A 20,289-nucleotide genomic window follows, 5' to 3' on the forward strand; every position below is an offset into this window, starting at 1 on the left:
ACGATTACTTGAAAAGAATAAGTAGGCACTGAGTTCTGAAAGTATAAGTGAAATATGAAGAAAACAGTAAACTAAAAAAAAAAAAAGAAGAAAAAGAAATAATTTTAAATAAAACGATAAGCATATTTGGACAACAGTGGGGTGGCATATTGTGATTGGCCTCAAGTTGATAAAAGTAAGGCCAGTTGTGTACCGGAAAAAAGTTTTATTGTCTTTTTTCCTCTTTTTAGGAAATGCGAAATAAATTTAATAAACACATAATTGTTGCATTTTTCTTTTTTTCCCATAACGCGTATCGATCTATCTTTCATGCAACTGTGTAAGGCTAAGTGCCAATCACAGAAACCCAAGTTATTATAAGTCAAAATAAATACGGAGAAAACGGGGAAATTATAATAATCAGAACCAAAATTCAATCAATGGAAGGAAAAAAAGAAAAAAAAAGTCTGAATGTAATGCTTATTCTATCTTTGAGCTTTCAAAGTTCTCAAGGGTTTTTCTTTTTAATTTTTTTTTTATTTTTTCACATGATCAAAATTGTTATATTTTCTAAAAAATTATTTTAACTCCTTTTTTTCTTATTGAATTTCTATTTTACTTCAACCATTGAAGGATGAGTACATTTATTCGTTACACTGTCTTCAATTAATTGTTTGTTAATCATTTAATATTTTGAAATAAATAACTTATCAAAGAAACATACATCAATCAAACCATCAATAATTCACAATCAAACTAACGAATCATTCCTTAAAAAGAATTAAATGCGAATAGTTTAACAAAAATATCCAAAAATGAAATTAAAAAAAAAAAAGAATAAAACCCAAAATCTGTAAATTTAAAATTTTTTAAAATTTGAAGGCAACCTTAGTAATTTGAAGAGAGTTAAACTATTTAACAGTTATAGAAAAAAAAATCTATCATCGCTATTTATTATTAATATTCTTTGTAAATAATTTGACATTTTTACTAACGTTTGAAAATTTTGAAATACAAAAAATTCCCAACTTAAGCAATGAATGTTAATTGAAATAAAAACAATTAAATGTACCTAAAGGAGGGAAGCTGTCCCGTCCTTCAATTCAACATTTCTCAGCGCTCTTCTCACACTTAAATAACAATGAAAATTAATGGGGAAAATAAAAATAAAAATAAAGTGAAATGAAATGAAAAATAGTAACCCAGAGAAACATGGGGGAGAGTGGCAGTTGAGAAGAAGAAAAGGGAAGGGACGAGGAAGTGGGGACAAGCTGACTTATTTAAACCTTCATCTTCATGAAGCTCAACAAAACACACACACTCTCTCTCTCTCTCTCTCTCTCTCTATCTCTCTCTCTCTTGGGACACTTGAACCAGAGAGATTTTGAGATAGATAGACCCCAATCTCAATTTTATTTATCATTCCCCAGTTTCTAAATCTTTGGTGGTGGGGATTGGAATACAAATTACAAACACACACACACAAACTCAAGGTAAAAACTCTGTCCATCTCTCTGGACCTTTTAGTCTATTCTGTTCTAGAAATTTTCGTTTCATTTCTTCCTTGAAATGACTTTCTATTCTATTTTTCTTCTTTATTTTTCTTCCACAAACAGATCTCACTCTATGGACGCCTCACCATTCTTTTCTCTTCTTTTACTATTATTAGATTCTGATGTGTCTTCATTTTTTACCATTTTCTTGTTTTTCAACTCACTTCTATCTTCCTTTTTAACATTTTCGATTCTGGGGGGAAATTATTACAGTTGTTTTTTCTCTCGTCCATGTTTTCTGCTTTTGCTCCATTTCAGAAAATACTTGGCTGATTTTGCTTCACACCCTCTACTTCTCTAACAATAAAAGAAAATTATCATCTTCATTTTCACATTGGTGAATCAGAGGAGGGAAACATCTCATTATCAAAACGGTGATTCTTGAATTTGATTTGGGTTTTAATTTCTCTCATCGATACTTGGATTCAAGGGGTGGGTTTTCCCTTTTTCTTTTTGTTCACTGTGTGTGTTTGTGTGTTTGGAGGGGCCCAACATCATGTGTGAAAATTCCAATCAATGGGGGCAAAGGAAAGTGGAAATTGTCGGTTGTTGTTGTCGGATGTTAAATTTTACAGCTGCACTTCATATGCTTTTATGTTCATCATTTGACAGTTTATCTCCACCTTTCTTTTTTTATTTTCTACTCCTTTATCTGAATTCTCATCTTTTTTTCCCCCTAAATGTCTTAACTCAAATCTGAAGATTTTTTTTCAAGATCAAATTAATTGGATCTGTTGTTTCTCCATCTTACCAGATTGTAGCTTGTAGGGTAGGTTTTGTTTTCTGTTTTAGATTCACTAGATTTGTTACAAGCTTCCGTTTTCAAGTCACATTTTCATGTTTCAGACCTATAATCAATAGATGCAAACATTCATACATAAGAAATAATGAAAATGCATTATATCGACTGTGACTAATAATCTGTCCCCTTAGATTCCTTTTGCAGATTTTTGATAGGCAATCATGAAGTATAAAGATGGGAAGCCAGGATATAACCCAGATAAGAATGCAAGAGTTCTTCCTATGACAATTCTGTTGTTTGTGTTATGTGGATTCTCGTTCTATCTGGGTGGAATCTTTTGTTCTGAGAAAGAAGGACTCAATGTCAACACATCCTTGGATGTCGGAGACTCCGTTGCGTCACCAAGGGATACAGCCGTTTCCCCTCTTCAACTTAAACCGGTTACCTTCCAGGAATGCAGCAGTGATTACCAAGATTACACTCCTTGCACAGATCCAAGGGTATTTCCTATTTAGATTTTCTTAGTTAAGAGTATCTCATTTGTAAATCTACATATCTAATTTTCATTTTTTTAGTGTAGAAATGGAAGAAGTATGGTTTGCATCGGCTTACTTTCATGGAACGACATTGTCCGCCTGTGTTCGAAAGAAAGGAATGCTTAATTCCACCACCAGATGGGTATAAACCACCAATTAGATGGCCAAAAAGCAAGGATGAGTGTTGGTACAGGTAATATGTGGTTTCTTGTTTTTTTCTTTTGCAAAGAACCTCCTCTTCACTCATACGGATTTCAAACTTTCATCTATTCCAATTACTTTAGGAACGTGCCATATGATTGGATCAATAAGCAGAAATCTAATCAAAATTGGCTAAGGAAAGAAGGTGAAAAGTTCCTTTTTCCTGGTGGAGGAACTATGTTTCCTCATGGCGTTAGCGCATACGTTGATCTGATGACAGATCTAATTCCAGAAATGAAGGATGGAACTGTTCGAACAGCCATTGATACTGGATGTGGGGTGAGTCCTACTTTGAATTAATTCTTGTGCTTTCTACAAAAAGAAAACTATTCTAGTCACTAAGCCTACAATGCAATCTTTGCATTTTGAGGAAATTTTTGTTGTTTATTTCGAACAATTCCTAACTTTTCATAGTCACTTGATGGGATCATATTCTAAATTATATTGACGAACAAAAAAGTTTTTGATCAGTTCGATGAATCACATTCCAGGTCGCAAGCTGGGGAGGAGATTTGCTAGACCGTGGAATTTTAACGGTTTCTCTTGCACCAAGAGATAACCATGAAGCTCAAGTCCAATTTGCATTGGAACGTGGAATTCCAGCAATTCTTGGTATCATTTCCACCCAACGCCTTCCTTTCCCATCAAGCTCCTTTGATATGGCTCACTGCTCAAGATGCCTTATCCCATGGACAGAATTTGGTAAATAGCTATTTTTCAAAGACTAATTCATGTTAATTTCTTTTAAGAACGAATGTGTTACTACTTTACTCAATTGAGTTAGTTACTTGATTGTTTGTTGTGTTTTTAGTTTATGTTTATGTTTTTTGTTTTGCTAAGATTTGTGATCATCGTTCTTTTTCTTTTTTTTTTTTTCAGGTGGAATATACTTGCTAGAAATCAACCGAATCCTCCGTCCTGGGGGTTTCTGGGTTCTATCTGGTCCCCCTGTCAACTATGAAAATCGTTGGAGAGGATGGAATACGACTGTGGAAGAACAAAGATCAGACTATGAAAAATTGCAGGAACTCCTAACTTCGATGTGCTTCACCCTTTACAACAAAAAGGATGATATTGCTGTTTGGCAGAAATCTTCTGATCCAAATTGCTTCAACAAGATCGCTGTTGATGCTTACCCGCCTAAGTGCGACGACAGCCTTGAACCAGATTCAGCATGGTACAGTCCATTGCGCAGTTGTGTCGTTGCTCCCAACCCAAAACTGAAGAGGACAAGTTTGATGGCCGTCCCTAAATGGCCAGATCGTTTGCACACCTCACCGGAACGTGTTTCAGATGTTTATGGTGGGAGTACTGGCACTTTCAAGCACGATGATAGCAAATGGAAGGTCCGAGCAAAACACTACAAGAAATTGCTTCCTGCAATTGGGACTGAAAAGATCAGAAATGTTATGGACATGAATACAGTTTATGGAGGTTTTGCTGCAGCCATTATTGATGATCCTTTGTGGGTTATGAATGTGGTTTCTTCCTACGCTGCCAATACTCTTCCTGTGGTCTATGATCGTGGTCTTATTGGAACTTACCATGACTGGTAAAATAAAAAAACCGTTTCTTGTCCTTTATTACTTCTTTTGGTTGGTCTTCATACACATACACTTATGGAGAAACTTTTCGTAACTCGTAATGGTTAATTTGGCAGGTGTGAAGCATTTTCAACATATCCTCGAACTTATGATTTGCTCCATCTTGATGGGCTTTTCACCGCAGAAGGCCATAGGTAATAAAGGATGATGTGCTATGAAAGTTTTTGTTCTTTATTTTTTATTTTTAAAAGTAATGGATGATTGGAAAACCATTAAAAGGAGTTTCATCTGACCATTCTGCATTCCTTGCAGATGTGAGATGAAGTATGTGCTTTTGGAGATGGATCGAATCCTGCGTCCAAATGGGTACGCGATAATTCGAGAGTCAAGCTACTACGCAGATGCAGTAGCCTCAATGGCTAAAGGGATGAGATGGGGATGTCGTAAGGAAGAAACCGAATACAGTACCGAAAAAGAGAAGATATTGATTTGCCAGAAGAAGCTTTGGTACTCTTCTAACCGGAAATCAAGATGACAGACAGGAGAAAAATAAGCTGGCCAGCCAAATCCAGGTACTTATACTTTCAGAATCAAAGCGAAGCAAGTTCGATAGAAGCACAAAGTGATTAGTTTACTTTTACAAAATACTGGGGAAACTACAATATTTCTCCTCGAATATCTTCGACGATTAAAGAATTGGGTGTCAAATAGTTTGGTTATATTTATTTTACAGGGCCTCTTTCATATAGATATATTCTTTTGCAAGGGAGCAAATTGTATGTCAAATTTTCAACTTTTTTTCTGTATCTTTTTCTGTTCAATACTACTTTTTGTCGTCTACATTGAAGTAATTGATGGGTTGTTGAGATATCAAGGTATGGGCTAGAAGGTTTCAAACCACAAGTCCCATTCTTGTGATTTGTCTTTTGATATTCGTTTTGTTTACAATTTTGTCACTCTGAAGAGCAAAAGAGAACTAAATAGATTCAATACGAACCATCTAATATTTCTTAATATCTGGAAATTTCTTCGATACGAACCATCTAATATCTCTTGATATCTGAACATTCCAATTAGAATTCAAGCTTTAAGATTCAAAAAAGGAGAAAAAAAAATCAAACTAGTTGGTTTAATTTTGGTCGGGTAAAGTACATCCAGAAGCGCAGCACCAATATGCTCATACCCATAATTTTATTTAACTTCAGTGAAGATACAAGTGGTAGGATGGTAGCGAAAAAGGGAGAGAAGGAAGCTCGAAAAATACAAAGATAGAAGAAATCATACGGATGAATGCTAGGACTAGAGTCAGTAAAACATTATTCTTGTAAGTAGGTCATTGCAGCTAAATATTCAGCTCAAGTGTTAAGGCTATGAACTAGTAAATGCTGTTTGTCATTCATGAGCTAGGAAGTAATTAGCTAGAAAACCAAATCACGTGACAATATGCCCCACAACAACTCAATCATTTTCAACTCCTTTGGAACTAAACTAGAAAATGCCCTATTGTCAGAGCTAGTTACGGAAGAAAGGGATTTTCTGTGGACTAAATAAGATAAGAAGGCAAGCAGATGAGATGGAATTAATCCCCTACCCCCCAAAGGGAGAAGAAAAAAATGAAAAAAAAAACCCAATTTTTGACCGATTAATTCAAATATCAGGAATGAAGGATATATAGATATCCGAGGCAGGCTCTAATCTAAGAAGTTAATACGCTTTCACTAGTTCTATCAATACTCTACTCGCATGAGTTTTGTAAATAAGCAATTGAAGCCATTTTTAAGAATTTTATTTTGGAAATGAGGGACAGTAGGATTTTTGTATGATTAACGTTGACAAAATTTATGTGCCAATTGAACGAAAACTATATTAAATGATTCAGTTCAGCATCCATATGCATGCTAGAGTTGATAGTATAAATCTTCAAGTTATAAAAAGACAGACATTTGATAAGGTAATACTTGTGAGTACCCAATGTAAAAATGAATATTGCTAGATATTTGACTTGAATATTACATCTAGTTAGAGTGCACTAAACTTACTTGAGTACAGATATTCTTGAGAACCAAATGATATCATGTACAGTTATTGCTCTGAAAGATTAAAGCGGAAGGGAAAAAAAAGAGAGGTTAGTTGCACTAATAGGAGAAGATGAATATTATTAGTTTTTATTTGACTAAAAACTGTAACAAGCATTAATAGAATTCTTGGATTTAAAGACTGTTCAATCACTTGGCTAATGCTACCATATAATTTTAAGACACGTATTTCCTTCTGAACAAGTATTTCAAAGATATCAGGACCATAGATTTATATCGGTTAATTTTTATAACCGTAAATTTTAACTGGTGAACAGAAAAGGAATGAGGAAAGAAACCATCTTCATTTTTCATTTAGTGCCTGTTCAAATTTTGTGAGGTTGCAGTTCTAAACATCGTGTACTTTATTAGATTAATGGACTCAGTACTCACAAAGTCCCCACGAAGCTGCTATCAATTGATAGTGAGGTTAGGTGGAGGTGATCCCGAAACGGCTACGAAGAGCATCAATTGATCTCTCAAACGACTGTGAAAGTTCCGTTATGAATGTTTTGCAAGCTGCTAATGAGAAAGTGTCACAACCAAGATTTCATATTTCATATAATAGCTTCAAAATTGAAATAATGAAAATAAGTAAATCACGGCAACTTCATTTCATTCTGAATACATGGTGTTTAAAAGGATTCTAAAAATATGTTGGACATTGCTAATAAAGTCTCGAGAAAAAGGATTTCAGAACCTTCTAATTATCCAAATCTATGATTTGTAATGAATTTTGTTTTGTAAAAATTAAAATTTATGTTCAGTGTTCCAACTTATAGTTCTAAATAGCAGTTGACAAGGCTTTTAAATATAAAAGGATATACGTTCCATGTATCTATTCTAAAATAAACTCTAAAATTGAATCATACAAAAGGTTTTAGTAACAAAGAAAACACTAAAAATAATATATTTGACACCATTTCATAAATCAACAACGATATGGATATCTCCAATATCTCAGAAATACCTATAGAAGTCATTAAAAATCTCTAACTTGTATATTAAGTGAATTTAAACGGTTTTTTATAAATTATTTTAATGGTCGGAATATTTGTTGCTATTTGATAAATTATCAGTATATCCATAAACATATCCATTTGATATCAATGTCACGTCGATGCAAACAACAAATCATGGTGGATTGATCTAATAGTTAGAAAAAGAAGACATAATCTCAATAACTAACTAAAGAGGTCATGGTTTAATCATGGTGAACATCTACCTAGAAATTAATTTTCTAAGAGTTATCTTAACATTCAAATGTCAAACAAATTAAGAAAAGCCATGCAGAACCAGTATCATCTACACTGATCAACATTTTCTTGGAGAAATTCGTAGTTAACCAATGCCGTTGCAAGATTGACTAACCTCGAGATGCACTCTCTTCTTCATGTGCCAAAAACTCTTCATATGAAGCCTAATAATAGGCAATGAAACCGAGTAAGTTTTTTTGGCCAAAAAAAGAAAAATTAATAATAATAATCACGTAAACAGTTTTGCAAGTTCGATTTCTCATTGAGGCACCTTCATAGCTTCCTGACTTTCATGAATTCTTTGAGCCATCTTCTTATACTCCTTCTCTGCTTCATCCATCATTTTTTGGCAGGTTTGACTTTGAATCTGTTAAATTAATTGACATGAGATCCCAAGATCATTTTCTTATTCATCCTTACCGTTACAAATCGAGAACATAAAGAAACCAAGAAAATGCTTCGATTTAAGATAAATTTTCAGTAATAGCGACAAATACTTAATCTTATATCCTAGTTTGTCCATACGAAGTCGATCAGTACACAGACAAACCTGTCTGTCACATGTTTATAAAGATCAATGAAAATTCTTCATGTTGAGCTACTTTACATAGATAACCTAAGCCTTAAGTTTTCCATATGTGCTCTAAATTATATTAATTAAATTCATGGAAACTATGAACTCAATTGACGTATCTATGAAGCCGATATTCACTAGTATAGACGTAGTTTTTCAATTAATTTCAAGTTTTATACTAAAATCATGAATGTAAATTTCCGGTGATTTGTTAACAAATTTCAATGGTCTGAACTAAACTAACTCCCTCTGATCAAGATCATGTTCATTGAACAGAGAGAGACCTCGAGTTAGGGATTATAATCAGCGGAAATCGCAAAGAAAAAGAAAGAAGAGAAAAAGAAAATACATGCAGCAACTCGCATTCATCGTCAAAATCATAAAAACAGAGAGATGGATACCTTAAATCGCTTCTGGAGGCGTGAGTTTGAGGAATCGAGGTCTTTAACGATTTGAGAGTGATAATGATCAATGTGGCGCTTGAGATCGAGGAGTTGTGAAGACGCAAAATCCTTGAGATCCGATATAGAACTCAAACTCGAAGCATTTCGAGGAGATGACTTGAAGAGACCAGCGGGAACTTTGTTCTTCGCAATGTTGGTGTTCTCTGGTGAAGAAAATTTGCATCCAATGCTGTTCCTTTTTCTGTTGAAGATCGCTGACTTTGGAGAATCGGTGGCTGGGGGAGGCGTTAACGGCGGCGTTTCCAAAAGCTCGGCCGCTGAAGACCGGCGAGTTCCGCCCCTTTTCTTTCCCATCTTCTTCGCTCAAATACAGTCCGTGCGCTCAAAATCGTTAATGGCTAATTTTGCGGGAATATTTCGTTGCATTTCCCTCGCTTTTCTTTATTTCATTATTTTTATTAATTAAGATTTCCAAAATGATATCAAATACCGAGAATCCAAGTCGACAATAAATCGAACCTAATAAAAGTTGATTTTCGGTTATTGGTATGGATGTCCAGTTTCTCCCAGGGACTGAACCTGCACGAACTAGTCCCTAAAGGGGCGGGAATTCTTCAATTAGCCTGATTTTACAAATTTTACATTTTTGTTATCATAATTTAACTCAAATAGCCTCATTTTACATAATGGGCCTAAATTACTTACAATAAAGTATTTGATGGGCTACTATTTTACACAAAAATCTGGTCCAAATAATTACATTATCCATATTTAATTATTTACGAAAAAGAATCAAAATGGCAACTGATACGTTAATGTCATATATTTAGGAATTTTTGAAACACAAAAAGAAAAAAGAACAACGACATTACACTCTCCTTCACGCGTTGGAAATTATCTGCAACTGATCGTTAGGATCTTCGAAATCTCCTTCATCCCTTCATCAGCGTTCTTCCATTCCGATGAGTGTTTAGCCGCATTCTTCCATTCCGGTGAGTTTTTTTTCTAATTTTATTGTGAACTAAAGGGGGTATATATGGAATCTATTTCATGCGCAGTGATAGACCGTCAAAACGTGTTTAAGGTTCTAAAAAACTCATCCTTCAACAGAAATTAAAGGTTCGGCAGTCTCCATTGCAACACTCTGTTCAGAAGAGTTTTACAGTTCAAGTAAGTTAATTTTATCCGATTGTAAAGTGGAAAGAAAGGGGGGGGGGTACGCGAAGTGATAGATCGTCAATGTGTAAAACATATCTTTAGTAATGCAAGTTGTAGATTCTATATTGTATATTAAACCTGTATTTTGAAGTCTGTACATATATTTAAGTAATGCATGTTCTAAAAATTTGTTGTTATACCGAAAATCTGAATTTTATATTGTTGCATAATCTGTAGGACAAGGTTGAAAAACAATGGTTAGAAGAAGCGAAAGATGCCTTGGACCAAGGCTAAACAAGATTAAATCTAACAAGGATAATCATAGAAGATAATACAGAGTATACTTTATAGTTACTAAATTAAAATTCTATATTGTATATATAGTCAAACAAATGTTTAAAATGTGTATATATCATAGGAGGACATAAGAAATGAAGAACCACTTGAATACGAACTAATACAAACAATTTATCCTGATGATGATGAAGAAAAATTACAAGGGCCGACAGGTAACATAGATTGTGTTGTACAATGATCAAAATTTTATGAGAACATATATTGTTTTTGAAACTCCAGAAACCAAAATGCTCAAAAAGAAGGAACGAAATCAAAAGAAAAAAGTAAGTATATGCTATATGTATTGTTGCATATATATTGCATATATTACATATGATGATTGCATATATTAGGGGTCGTTTGAGAAAAGGATTGGGTTATGTGGGTTAGGGTTATGATAAACCTAGTGTTATGATAAACCTAAGATTATGATAAGATGTGTTTGGGGGAAAGGTTATGGAGGAAGTGCTATGGTCAGATGTGTTTAGGAGAAGGGTTATGAAGGAAGTGTTATGATAATGTTATGATAAAAAGTGTTTGGGAGAAGGATTATATGGGTAGGGTTATGATAGTATTATAATAAGATGTGTTTGGGGGAAGAGTTATGTAAGTAGTGTTATGAAATTTGTTTTTTTTTTAATATATATATATATATTTAATTCATATTATAAATCCAATACACAAATTTCATATATTAACTTACCAAATTGTCATAGTTTTTGTAGAACAATTTGCCTTAATATCTTTAAATACGACGTTCATTTTTAACATTTTTCAAGTAAACGTTACGTGCAAATAATTATTTTGTTTTTAAAATTCATATTCTAAATCCAATACACGAATTTCGTATATTTAATTTACCAAATCGTCCTAATTTTTGTAAAACAATTTGCCTTAATTTATTTAACTACAATGTTCATTTTCAACATTTTTTAAGTATACGTTACGTTTCAATAAATTGATTTTTATGAATATGACACGCACGCAACCCGTAAACATGTAAATAAGTGCAAATAACAATTGGAAATACGAAGTATTGGAAACGAAAAATAACAATCAACGCTTTTACCAACTATAGTTTTGTTTTCTAGTGAAAATTACAATAAATCTAGTTTTAGGTTTCTCTTCAATTTATTTTAGCGTACTTTTAAAATATTAAATTTAATTTTTATTTTTTTAATGGCGATTTATATACTTTCAAAATATTTATTTCAGTCATTTTGCAACAATTATCAGGTAAAAAATTTATGATCCTACTGCCTCTATAACAAAATATTTGTTATGTTAATTTAACCAAGCTTAATTTAATAACCAAAATAACATTATGAAAAATATAGACAAACCGTCTCTAAATAATAGGATTGTTGAAATTACCACTAATTGTTAATTTAATCAAATAGTCCTTATAATTTTTTAATTGTTGTAATAAATTTATGGTAGTTTGTTAAAATGTTACTATTTTTTTATTGAATTGACATTCCTTAGATATTTAAGCTAATTAACAAAATACATTGAGGTTGAGATTGATATTAAAATTTTAATTTCACGAGAAATTAAAATTTTAATAATGTAATTGTACCAAATTCATAACTTAAAAATAAGCTATGATTTTAAAATAAAAAGATTAAAATTAACAAAATTCATAAATATAAAAATTATAAATGAGAAAAAAATGGATTAAGGAAGAGATGAAGAAGAGTTAAGGAAAAGTTGAAGAAGGGTTAAGAAGTGTTGAAGAATGGTTAAGAAGTGTTGAAGAAAGGTTGAGGAAGGGTTAAGGGGCTAAAACTAGGGTTACATAACTCTTCTCCCAAACGAGGGTTGGATTACATAACCCTAACCCCCATAACCCAACCCTTCCCCCAAACGGCCCCTTACATATGATGTATATATGTACTGATTTATATATTGATGATGATTCCTGTAATTATAATTGTTTGTTTGTAGAATAATGAAGAAGAAACATCGCATGATGTACAAGTAAACTTCTCATCAGAGTTTGATGAGGTATATTTATGATTTGTACATATTTTAAAATTGTATATTATATTCAGTTTTATGTATAAATAGAAACTAACGTTAATTATGTTCGATGATGTGCAGGACAATGTACTAATAGCGAAAAGAAAATTGTTCGAAAGTGTGTTCAAGGGGAAAGGAAAGGAATTTGCTGCTGGAAATGTACGTATATATGAAATGTAGGTATGTAGATAACTACCGTTATAATACTATAAGGTTGTTATTGTTTATATGAAACGTAGGTCTCTAAGAAGAGAAAATTTAAGATAGATGTGAAAGCAAGGGAACAGAAGAAGATCAAGAAAAATGATAAGAAAGAAGAGGTAAAAAAAAAAAACAAATATGAAGAAAGGATCAACAAAATAAAAAAAAAAGTATTAAAATTTATGTATAATATTGCAGTAGATTAAAGTGTATTTAGTTATCACTAACAAATTATGTTATTAATATTGATACAGAAATTGACTGAGATAAAAAGGGGACAAAAAACAGCGGACCTAAAGGAAGATTATGAGGTATTCATAGCTATGCTGAAATATACTTTAGGTATTGTTATATACTAGTATGTATTAAATATACACATAACGATCTTGCCCTTTATATTATGTGTGCAGGGTGCACCATTGATCCTTAAAAGAAGTCAGTGGTCTAGAGTGTAAAAATTGAACATATATGCATGATTAGATGTAATTAAGAATATTAAACAAAAATTAAATAGTAGGGAATCAAAAGTGTTTAAAAAAATAACTTTTGGTAGTTTTCTAGACATCAAATTCTCCAAATTCCAAAGCCAACTACTATACCACATAATCAGACATCAATGTACATTGATAAAGGACGATGAGTTGTGGTTTAATTTTGAAGGAACTATTGCAAAATTTGGCATTAGGGAATTTGAAGCTATAACCGATTTGAATTGTGGTCCATTGCCGACCGTAGATATTTCGAAGGTCAAGAACAAATTTCTTTCAAAGTACTTCAAGAATGAAGATCCTATATCGAGGTCTAGGGTCTCTTTTTTATTTAATGAATCAAAAAAATTGAAGGAGGAAGATAGAATTAAGATGACAAAAATATACTTCTTAGAGAATTTCCTCCTTGGAAAATAGTTCACAACCGAATATGATTTGGAACACATCAAATTAATTGATAATATCATCAGGTATTTGCCATTGACGATGATCACCTAAAGGATTTATTACTGCTCTATATATTGAACTTAAAGTGTTATTCAAGTAAAGGGGGGAGACATGACTTAATTTATAAATGTTTCATGGTGAAAACAGCACATGCATGCGCATAAGGTATTTCCAATATATCCCACATCCTACAACTACAAACCTTCATAGGTAAGTAAATAACATATTGGGATGTTCCATATATGATCTGATATTTCATGTTATTAACCGAATTAACTTACAATGGAAAAATATAATAGTCATATATAATGTATACATGAGATATGAAGATATATATTAAGCATAAGTAAGAATTGTTAAAATGACCATACCTTCATTGATCGCCTAAGTTCAATCTGTTCCCTTTAATATACCTTCAATAGTTTTCGTAAAATCAGTCACTTGATAATCAACTTCATTTCTTCGTTCAAAAAACCATATTTGCAACATCATTTGCAAAACCTTAAGCATTGAACATATTGGTAACTCCCTAGCCTTCAACATAGCAGAATTCAAACTCTCAGTTATATTAGTGGTCATGACATTATATCTTCTACGTGGTGAGTAGGCAAAGACCACTTAGCAAAACCAATGGATTGAAGCTCCTCACATATACTAGGGGTAGAAGATTCCAACGCATTTCGTGTTCAAAGTCTACAATATTAAATGTCTTTCCACATGCATGAAATACGGTATTCACTATTCTCTTATACTTCAACTTGACGTTCTAAGTAAATGAACAAGGTAGATGCAATGTAAAATGTTGGAAAATACAACCTTTATAGTTGTGCATATACTTTGATGCCTATCAGGTCCTATGACAACCTCATTTCGTCCACTTATAATTTTCTTCAACTGGTTGCAAAACCAGGTCCATGAGGAATCATTCTCAGAATCCACAACACAAAAGACTAGTGGAAAGATCTGATCATTGGCATCAGGTGTTGAAGCAGATAACAAAATATCACCGTACTTATTCTTCAGACTAGTTCCATCAATAGAAATGATTGGACGACAATGTTGCTAACCAGAAATGGAAGCAGATAATGCCATGAAGAAGTAAAGAAATCTAGCATCGACATCAACTTTGTATTCAACAACAGAACCTATAAACATAAAAAAAAATAAAAACATATAGAAATGAGGCAAAATGTATATTAATATACCTATGTATATTGTTAATATACCTAGGTTGTTGAGTTTCAATATGTATGCAAATCTGGGTAACATCTTGTAGGAGTCCTCAGGAGATCCGCGAATATCATCCAACGCAACCTCACGAGCACATCATGCTTTTTGGTAAGATATACTTAAACCATGTTCAACACGAATGAAATGAACTATATCTTTGGGAGTTGACAATTCAGAACCAGATAAAGAAATTTTGTTCTTAAATAGGTCCTTGATTACAGTAAATGTGGCTTGTCTTTGATCAGTTAATGGCACATCTACTAAACATGTATGTTCTGAATCAAACCTAGTAGGAACCCATAATGATCTATCCTCATGAATACAACAAGAAGCACGCAAGGACCATTTGCAGTTTTCAATAGCGCATTGCAAAATCATAACTTCCTTGTTCGATTTTGCGGTAACGTACTAAAAATTATCTCTAAGAGCAATGGCTTGTACACACTTTTTGAACAAAGATTTGGTTGAGAATTGGGTATATATCACAAAATCTTAACTAACCGGATATATGTGAAGGTGGATGGATTCATCAAGAAATGACAGTGAAGCTCTATAATATAACCTTAAGTTATTGGCGGTTGAGGATTTTCGACGGAAGAAGATTGTAAACCGGCTGTGTAGAAATTTTTGGGCGTGTGAAAGATAGGGTACGACTGTGTAGAAATTGAACAACGATTTGAAGTATAAAACAACCAGCAACTTTGAAGATAGAGTACGGAGGAGGAAAAAATGGGAAAGATTATATAAAGATATACTTTTTAAATAATATTTCCATATTAAAACATATATTATTAAGGAAATTAAATGAAGACAAAATGGGAAACGTTTTTTATTTATTCAATTATTGCATATTAATTAAAAATGTAAATAAGGAAATTCTAACGTATACAATTATGATAACAATAATGTAATTAAGGAAAATATTATTTATTAAAAACGAAAATTATATATATTAAATGATAATGATAAGGATAAAATAGTCCTAAAAAAAGTGATTTCCTATTTATGTAAAAAATATATAATTTAGGATCTTTCTGAAATTTCGTAGTCAAATTAGACATTTCCTCTAAATTTTTCTATAAAAAAATTCCCGTAACCTAAATGAGATGGAAAATATATTGAGCTGACAAGAACAATTGCAAAATAGGAGGTTTACTTTTAATAAATAGCAAATTTATTTTTAAATTTACAAAATTGCAAAATAGAAAATTTTAAAGAAAAATTTGGGGGAGCAATGTCTTAAATGCCCCTATAATTAAATATTGCTTTGTACTCATAATAGAATATTCTACTTTCCTCCAAAACAAGAAGAAAAAAAACTCCATCAAATTACATTCAAATCTCTACAAGTTATAACATCTGATTCAATTTGTGCAAACCATAATTTCATATTGTCCATTATTTGAAATTGGAAACAAGGGTCTTCCCTTATTTTGCATTTGAAAACTCTAACATCTCCTTCTTCACGTTTGGCATCTCCCTTTCAAATCTCCTTCCAAAAATATGCATCTCCTTCTAAAAATACACATCTCCTTCGTCCCGTCAATCTCCGTTCACATCTTCGTTCGCTTCCCTTCGTTCAAATCATCGGTGAGTGTTTGTTTCACTTCTCCTTCATATTTGGTGATTATTTCGAAAACACGCATCTCCTTCACTTAAAAAATACGCATCTCCTTCATCTGGTCAATCTCCATTCGCTTATTCACTTCAATCTTCAACGTTCGTTTCTCCTTCGCTTTTTTTCTCCGTTTCTTCTATTTGTCAAAGTTTCTTCAAATCTTCACTTTGATTTCGTCCGTTCTGCCATTCTTTGCTTTATGGTTCGAATTTTCAAAGTTCCTTCAAATCTTCAAATTTTCAAAGTTTGTTCGTCACACTTTAATATCTGTTCGTTTGCTTCAGAAATCACCAAGTTTTTCAGTTCGTTCGCATACCTTCTTCTGCTGCAAAATCTTGATTGAGTTTTTTAAATTCTTCAATGTATTTTCTTCTTCAGATTTGTTCTTTGCATTATAGTTCTTCGCCAGTTGTGATGTCGGTGTTCTTCTATTTTGAAAATAGAGTACTATTTTTTTAACTCAAGTGTTATATTTATAGATACAGTTGAACGGATATTTTATATTTTATTTGTTTATTTAATTATTTTTTTAGATTATATAAATAATATAGGAACAAATATGTCCTTTATTTTAGGAAGAATAAGCAGGATTTGTTGTGTACCAATGTATATTGTTTTTATAAATTGTAGAGAATATAAAGATGAAAAAGGAGAAGGGAGAAGTCATAACGAAAACAAGTAACCGGTTAAAAGCCAAAAGGAAATCTGAAGAAAAGAAACAAAAAGAGTTTGAAGAAAATGTATGTGTTTTCCCTTTTGTTGTACTTGAATTATGTATTGTATAAATTGATTATAACTTTGACAAACAGAGAAAGAAAGTAAGCACATGGTTAATTTGATAAAGTGTTGATTATTTTCTGTATTGGCTATAAATTTTCGTTTTATAACATAGGTGAAGGCTATTAAAAAGAAACAAAGGGCAAGAGAAGATCGAAGGAGGAAGAGAAAAGCACCAATGAAATGGAAAAAATCTGAGGTATATGTTGTATGGTACTGCCGTCTATGTGAAGTATGATAATTACATAGTATTTGTGATTTTTGTTATATGTGATTCATTTAATTACACTATATTTATGTATTGTGAATGTAACTCATGTTCTGAATGTGAAGTATGGTATTGTGAATGTAACTCATGTTCTGTACTTGTGTATTGCGAATGTAACTCATTTGTGAATTACACTATATGTTTTGAATTCTCATGTATATAGTGCATTTAATTACACTGTATTTGTGTATTGTGAATGTAACTCATGTTCTGAATGTGGAGTATGGTATTATGAATGTAACTCATGTTCTGTTTTGAATGTAACTCATGTTTTGTTTTGAATGTAACTCATATTATATATTATGTATTGTGAATGTAACTCATTTGTGAATTATACTGTATGTTTTGAATTCATTCTCATATATATGATTCATTTAATTACAGTGTATTTAGGTATTGATTCGGGAGTTTTATGCAGTTTGTATGTTGAGTGTATTCAATTCTATGAATTGTCTGAGATTCATTTATGGTAATTACAGTGTATTTCTCTAAATATGGCATCAAACAATGACAACTAGGTGAGAGAAAAACTTAGAGATGATAATTAAATAGACTTCCTTTACCTGGTAAAGAAAATATTGTAAATCAAACAGTACAGAGAAGAGAAAAACGTCTCACATGTTTATCCATGAAACTCTGTTTGACAAACATGTTTTCCTTCAAATCTTTCGATATGTTCTCTTCAGATGCAGAACCACTGCTATTTGAGCAAGTCGTGTCATTCTCACTTGCTTTTGACACTCTTTTACATGCATTTAACCCTGTTTTTTTACCAAGCGGCCCTAAGATGGTTTGATATGGTGATTCAATCCATTCTTTGAATTTATAGAGCCCATCTTCCTCCGGAAATGCATTCATAACCTTAACGACATTAACAATGCCAATCCCACTGTATCATAGAATTGAAAAATTTATAATGACAGTAGAGTTTTGCATCCTTGCAAATGATAAATTCTTATCAATATAGCATGCTCATTCATGTTTAAATTACCTAACCCCTTCTGTCTAATCACTTCCAAGTAATAGTGTCATTCAAATTCACTTGTCCCGGTTCGAAACAAGCTCGTTTTTAATGTCTTGAAAGTCAAAGTACAATGGGCAAATTGTTCGGCAACAAGCTATATGAAAATTTCGAAAATATACAAGAATGATTCTTTTAAATGAATGGGAAAAAGAAAAGGAAAAACTGATATGGTTCAGATTGCTCTTCTTGGCGTATATATATAATTATATTCCTTTTGTTATCAATTTAAATTGGGGTGCTTTTTGGTGGAATTTTGACTTGTTCTGTATTTGTGTAATATATTATTAAATTACAAAGATTTGATTTTCAGCTTTATCATAGAGTATGACAAATGTATCTTAAATTATTGTCCAGTATATTTTTAAATTTGCAACATTATTTAAAATGTGTGAGAATAATTAACTGAAGAGATATATGCTAAAATATTATTAAATTGCAAAGATTTGATTTTTAGCTTTACCATAGCATATGACAGATGTATTTTAAATTGTTGTTTCATAAATTATACAAAATTATTTTAGGGTTTCAAACATTATATTTGGCATAATCTTAGGAATTCAAATTCAATTAAAACCAAAGTGTAATTTTAGGGTGGGATATATAATAAATACTATCTTTGGCATAATTTCAGGGATTCAAAGCAACAATCTAAAATTAAGGTGTAAAATTTGGATTTAAAAATAATTTAAAAATTTTGAATTATCTAGAGAAAACCATGACCTATGGAGTAAAATTAGGGTGGGATACATATCAAAATTATATTTGGCATAATTGTAAAGATTCAAACTAACAATCTAGAATTAATATGTAGAATTTGTATTTAAAAATAGTGTTAAAATTTTGAATTAAAATTAATAGTTTAGGATGGAAAATAATGTTAAAAATAATGTTAAAATATAAAATATGTATTATGTATTATTCATTTCTATTTTTTTATGAATAATCTGAAGAATAAAAATGCTAAATAGTTAAATTTATCTTTGGAGTTAAATAACAATATATATATATATATGTTCATTGGAGGGTCATTCATATATTATCTATATATATATATATATATATATATATATATATATATATATATGTTTTTTATAAATAATTTGAAAATTAAAAAATGCTAAAAATTAAAGGATTATCCATTATCTTTGAAATAATTTTAGGAATTCAAATTAAGAATTTTAAATTAATGTATTTATTTATGTTTTTTCATAAATAATTTGAAAAATAAAAAATGCTAAAATCAAGGATTATCCATTATCTTTGGCATAATTTTAGGGATTCAAAGTAACAATCTAAAATTCAGTTGTAAAATTTGGATTTAAAATTAGTGTTACAAATTTGAATTAAAACTAACGGTTAAAATAGTGTGGAAAATAATGTTAAATATAATGTTAGAATATCAAATATGTATTATGTATTATTTATGTATATTTTCTCATAAATAATTCGAAATAGTTGAATTTATCTTTGAAGTTATCTTTGAAAAAATTTTAGATCATTTTAATTCAAATTGACGATTTTAGGGGATGATGTAGATTGAAATTGTTATTAAAAATTTGTAATATATATTATTTAATATATTTTTATAAATAATATGAAATATACAAATTCATTAATTACTTGATTTTGTATCCTAATAATTAGGGGATGTTGAAACTAAAGTCATATCTTTAGGAATTGTTAGTTCAATCTTCTGCATTGACATAATATTTTTTGATTTAGTTAAGATTTATCATAAGTCAATGTGTTTACAAATACACTGTATTCGTGATATATGATATTTTGTTTGATTTTTTGATCTCCACAAATACATTATATTTGTAAGTGAGCAATTGCCCTTTGTGGAGGCAAAAAAA

General features: G+C 31.3%; 2 protein-coding genes across 10 annotated transcripts; one reads left to right on the forward strand and one right to left on the reverse strand.

Annotated features, from left to right (window-relative positions):
• Positions 1-1,093: 1,093 nt before the first annotated feature.
• On the forward strand, positions 1,094-5,485 carry LOC103499239 (probable methyltransferase PMT21). 8 transcript variants are annotated; one of them, XM_008462202.3, is made up of 8 exons: positions 1,094-1,472; positions 2,466-2,774; positions 2,855-3,003; positions 3,095-3,290; positions 3,503-3,713; positions 3,891-4,563; positions 4,672-4,749; positions 4,868-5,485. In XM_008462202.3, the coding sequence occupies exons 2-8, from the start codon at positions 2,496-2,498 to the stop codon at positions 5,088-5,090; spliced, it is 1,809 nt and encodes a 602-aa protein (XP_008460424.1). In that variant the 5' UTR covers positions 1,094-1,472; positions 2,466-2,495; the 3' UTR covers positions 5,091-5,485. The 8 variants fall into 8 exon arrangements, with proteins under 8 accessions (XP_008460424.1, XP_008460426.1, XP_050939705.1 ...); XM_008462204.3 differs by having other exon boundaries at positions 2,479-2,774; XM_051083748.1 differs by lacking the exon at positions 1,094-1,472 and adding an exon at positions 1,646-1,964.
• Positions 5,486-6,399: 914 nt separating this feature from the next.
• LOC103499240 (uncharacterized) lies at positions 6,400-9,249 on the reverse strand. Of its 2 annotated transcripts, XM_051083752.1 has the most exons (5): positions 8,862-9,249; positions 8,158-8,253; positions 8,002-8,050; positions 7,024-7,149; positions 6,400-6,645 (listed from the first exon to the last, which is right to left on the reverse strand). In XM_051083752.1, exons 1-4 carry the CDS (start codon positions 9,216-9,218, stop codon positions 7,061-7,063), a joined length of 591 nt encoding a protein of 196 aa, XP_050939709.1. In that variant the 5' UTR covers positions 9,219-9,249; the 3' UTR covers positions 6,400-6,645; positions 7,024-7,060. The 2 variants fall into 2 exon arrangements, with proteins under 2 accessions (XP_050939709.1, XP_008460430.2); XM_008462208.2 differs by lacking the exon at positions 6,400-6,645 and having other exon boundaries at positions 6,673-7,149.
• Between the last annotated feature and the right edge of the window lie 11,040 nt (positions 9,250-20,289).

This window comes from Cucumis melo, chromosome 4 (genome assembly GCF_025177605.1).
Source record: "Cucumis melo cultivar AY chromosome 4, USDA_Cmelo_AY_1.0, whole genome shotgun sequence".
NCBI lineage: Eukaryota > Viridiplantae > Streptophyta > Magnoliopsida > Cucurbitales > Cucurbitaceae > Cucumis > Cucumis melo.

What these genes read in the sequence shown, in the direction of transcription:
- LOC103499239 (XM_008462202.3), top strand. Translation starts at nt 2,496, where the DNA reads ATGAAGTATAAAGATGGGAAGCCAGGATATAACCCAGATAAGAATGCA. An exon ending in AAGGATGAGTGTTGGTACAG is followed by an intron (nt 3,004 to 3,094) that starts GTAATATGTGGT and finishes CAATTACTTTAG; the next exon opens with GAACGTGCCATATGATTGGA. An exon ending in ATTGGAACTTACCATGACTG is followed by an intron (nt 4,564 to 4,671) that starts GTAAAATAAAAA and finishes TTAATTTGGCAG; the next exon opens with GTGTGAAGCATTTTCAACAT.
- LOC103499240 (XM_051083752.1), bottom strand. Translation starts at nt 9,218, where the DNA reads ATGGGAAAGAAAAGGGGCGGAACTCGCCGGTCTTCAGCGGCCGAGCTT. An exon ending in AAAGTCAGGAAGCTATGAAG is followed by an intron (nt 8,051 to 8,157) that starts GTGCCTCAATGA and finishes GCCTATTATTAG; the next exon opens with GCTTCATATGAAGAGTTTTT. An exon ending in AGAAGAGAGTGCATCTCGAG is followed by an intron (nt 7,150 to 8,001) that starts GTTAGTCAATCT and finishes TCTCATTAGCAG; the next exon opens with CTTGCAAAACATTCATAACG.